The sequence below is a fragment of the Durio zibethinus genome, chromosome 10 (genome assembly GCF_047325235.1).
Source record: "Durio zibethinus cultivar Kanyao isolate XHJ-2024 chromosome 10, ASM4732523v1, whole genome shotgun sequence".
NCBI classification, from domain to species: domain Eukaryota; kingdom Viridiplantae; phylum Streptophyta; class Magnoliopsida; order Malvales; family Malvaceae; genus Durio; species Durio zibethinus.
Window position 1 is genome coordinate 28126163 of NC_143171.1, and position 3932 is coordinate 28130094.

The window sequence follows — 3932 nt, forward strand, 5'->3', positions numbered from 1 at the left end:
GTTTGCTGAAATATGGAATTGTCAAACATTATTTAGTAAATCATAGACTTGTGGTTCAAGTCAAAGATTATAAAAATCTTTTATTTCTAGGCTAGAAACTTTGGTTTCTTTTAACAGGTGTTCTGTAGAAGAAACTATTTAAAATAGAAGCATTTAAAATTTTTATCAATCTTAAATGCAATATATCAATGTAAGAATTATTTTGACCATATTACCATTTATCCTTAGTAAGGAGTGACAAAATGTTCAATAAAATCATTTTAGATTAAAACAAATTTATATTATTTTAATTTTAAAATGTCGACTTTTAAAATTATAACACTTTAATCTCATATGAAAGATTACATGAATTTATTATAATATATAAGTAAAAATTTAAATTAAAATTTGTTAAAAGTATTTTATAAGACAAAATCATAAAATTTTCGAATTAAAATAAATAATAACTCACATATTGAATGCAAATATTCACAAATAATATCAGAACGATCATTAATTCATTTATGAAAACTTACACTTAATTTATAAAATATTATTCATTTTGATTGAAAGATTCATAATTTTATTTTATAAAAAATTATTCATAAATTTGAGTTTAAATTTCTACTTATATATCGTAATAAATTCACAGAATTTAGATTGAAATATTACCAAAGTCTAATGAATTAAAATTTGAATCGCTTAAAATTAATTTTTGGGTCATCCGAATTTTAGACAGATTCAATTTCGGTTTGAGATGTTTCGGGTTTGGGTTTAGCGGGTTCGGGTTTTACGTATAACCAAGGAAGGAAAGGTGGGCTTGGGTTTATAATTCAACTTAGTCAACAACCTTCAAAACTGTTTTTCCTCAAGGCCCAAAACTAACCGTTTGACAAAAGTTCAAACGTAAAAGTCAAACGCAACACCAAAACAAAACTCAAAACCATCTTCCACGAAACACTCTCCGACAGGTCCAACCGTCGTCACCGCATCACCGCCGTCAATGCTGCTCATCCCTTTAATTCTGCTCCCCGTCCTTCTCCTCCTCCTCTTCTTCATCGTCCGCCCCCGTCCGGTCACCATCCCAATAAAAAACCGCCACGTGTTCATAACAGGCGGGTCAAGCGGCATCGGGCTAGCCTTAGCTCACCAGGTCGCTTCCCAAGGAGCTCGAATCTCCCTCTTAGCTCGATCTCTCAACAAACTCGAAGAAGCGAAAGAGTCGATTCGCCTTTCTTCCGGGATCGACGTTTCGATCTTTTCCGCTGACGTTCGTGACTACGACGCCGTTCACAGGGCGGTTAACGACATGGGAGCCATCGATGTGCTGGTGGTCATCCAAGGGGTCTTTGTGCCTCAGGAGCTGGAGAAGCAGGGATTGGATGAGGTCAGGTTTATGATAGATGTGAATTTGATGGGTAGTTTCAATGTCATCAAAGCTGCTTTGCCGTTGATGAAGGAGAGGAAGGACCGCCGACCCACCTCCATCGCTCTTATTTCTTCCCAAGCTGGTCAGGTCAGTAGCCGAATCATTGAACTTTGTTGTTTTGTTACAAAGGATTTGTTTTGTTGCTTATTTTGACCAATGCTTTTTTCTTTTTTAACTTTAGTCATCTGATCATGTGGGTTTGAATCACAGATGCACAAATATCCAAAATCTGTCCAATCAATTGTGATCTTGACATGTGTAAGATATTAGGTGGGGAATCTACTGTACATGACCGTGTGATTTGCAGTAGAAGTGGGTCCTAACGGCTGAGATTTACTGGAGGACTGTGTTAGGAGAGTTGGTGATATCGGAGAACAGCTGGATGTACTGAATCCTTACTACCGAACAGGATCCAAGGTTGGCCCCACCACACTGCATAGATTTTGTGATTTGTGCAAAGTCAGCTAGCCACTAGGAAGGCTGCTTATCTCAGCCCGCAACTGCATGGTTAGCATTTTGCCACGTGGCAAATCACAAATGGTTATCATATACCGGATTTACTACTTGTTTGGTAGCTTCGACTTGCGTTCTTTTTCATGCATATGTAAGGTATCAGGATCACTCACAATTACTTATGTAATCGAGTTGAATTTAGTTTATACAGTAAAATTTTTAAATTTAAATTTAATTTAAAATTTATTGAGTTTTAAATTTTAAATATAATTAAATTTTAAATTTTAAACTTAAATTTGATTTGAAATAAATGTAAAATTATTTTGATTTTATTAGGTTTATTTTTCAAATAAAAAATAATTTTGATTTTCAAATTTAACTTTCAATTCGATTATCTTTTTGAATTTGAATTCATATATTTAAAAATAAAATAATAATTTTTATTTAAATAATAAAAAATATATATTAAAATATAAAGTTTTAATTAAATTTATTAATTATCCAAATTAAATATTAAAAAATTTAAAATCTACTTACTCAATAATTTAAATTGTTTGAATATAATAATAATTAAATAAATTTAAATTTTATTTAAATTAAGTCTAAATAATTTATGATATATTATTTACTCCTACTCGTCTTCCCTCTCGAGTCTCGAGGAATAGAAAAAACCAAAACAAAAAGAAAATGGCAGGTCGGCATGGGGACGGCCTTACACGTGATGGGGAAAAAATGAAACATGTATCCGGAATTCCATCTTCCTTGTTCTATTAAAAACAAATTTTTACAGCTTTTTTTTATTTAAAAACACCAAAAAAAAAAGGAAAAAAAAGTTAAAATTACGGTGATGGAGGTCAGAAACAATTAATGTGTAGGTAATTAATGGCCATCTCGAAGTTCGAATTGACCATCTCCGGTGTCAGCTTTTTCGACGAATGTACGGACACCTATATCGCTTCAGAATTCAATGCTGCATGGTTTCCATTTGGTCTCTTCTTAGTTATTATGTTCCTTCAGTCCATGCCTATATGGGTCGTCGGCACGATTAATGCTATAGATTATATTAACCCTAATTAAAAAAATAAACCATGTATAAATCTTTTCACTCCATGAAAAAAATAGTTCTAAAGAAGGGTTAAGTATAAAAATATTTAGTCGAATTAAAATATATTAGTACTAAAATATTTAATTTAGGATATATTTGAAAATATGATAAAAAAATTTCACCTACAAAACTTATACAATAAAATATATTTTTTAATAAATTTATATCATATTTTATATAACATTTTTATTTTTTCTTAATGATGAGCTTCAATACGGTCGAATTAAAATCTCATTTGGTATTTTGAATAAAATATTTTATTTCATCACAATTAGGTAAAAGTAGTTATCAAATTGAAATTTTAAAATTTGTTGATATCAACCAAAGATTTTTCATGTGGTTTGATCATGAAGAGAGGCTGCTTTCGCCATACAACTTATTTAGAAAACAATCAATTTTGATTCTTTTAAATTCGGCCAAAATGATAGTATTAAAATTATGTATAGTAATATTCTTAATTAATTCTCGGATGGCCATTTTTATTAATTGACTCCCTTGGCCCATTATACTTTAGTGGAGAGATCATTCCATTTGTCTACCACAGATGAGACAATGGAGAAATCCTATGATCCGAAAATTTAAAATCACATCTTACAAAAGTATAATATCTATCTTTATTAAAAAACATAATTGTATCAGATAAACGAAAATTATTTATAAAATGTTGCATTTTTATTTCTTCTTATCTATGAGTTCTAGATGAAAAGATTCGTGAATTTATAACAAAATTAACAGAATGATAATAAGATTGATTATCACCTGTATTTTGTTGAGATGGATTATCTCTTGTAAAAATAAGAATTTGAGCCATACCTATATGGCTTATGCTGTTTGTTTTTTGAAGATTTTCTGCACTAGTTATACTTGAAAATCCTGAAAAAGAACTTTTACAAGGAGTATAAAATGATTGATTACTAGTTATACTGTCAATATCATCATCTTTTTTATGTTCAAAAATATTTGTTG

The 3932-nt window shown here is 30.4% G+C and overlaps 1 protein-coding gene across 1 annotated transcript; it reads left to right on the plus strand.

Moving 5' to 3' along the window:
- Nucleotides 1-608: 608 nt before the first annotated feature.
- On the plus strand, nt 609-2083 carry LOC149516642 (3-dehydrosphinganine reductase TSC10B-like). The gene is made up of 2 exons (XM_089767347.1): nt 609-1495; nt 1619-2083. The coding sequence occupies exons 1-2, from the start codon at nt 983-985 to the stop codon at nt 1676-1678; spliced, it is 573 nt and encodes a 190-aa protein (XP_089623473.1). The 5' UTR covers nt 609-982; the 3' UTR covers nt 1679-2083.
- Nucleotides 2084-3932: the final 1849 nt, after the last annotated feature.

Bases quoted from the DNA above. Each gene is read 5' to 3' on its own strand.
- LOC149516642 (XM_089767347.1), top strand. From the start codon at position 983: ATGCTGCTCATCCCTTTAATTCTGCTCCCCGTCCTTCTCCTCCTCCTC. The intron at 1,496-1,618 runs GTCAGTAGCCGA...TTTGAATCACAG, and splicing joins TTTCTTCCCAAGCTGGTCAG to ATGCACAAATATCCAAAATC.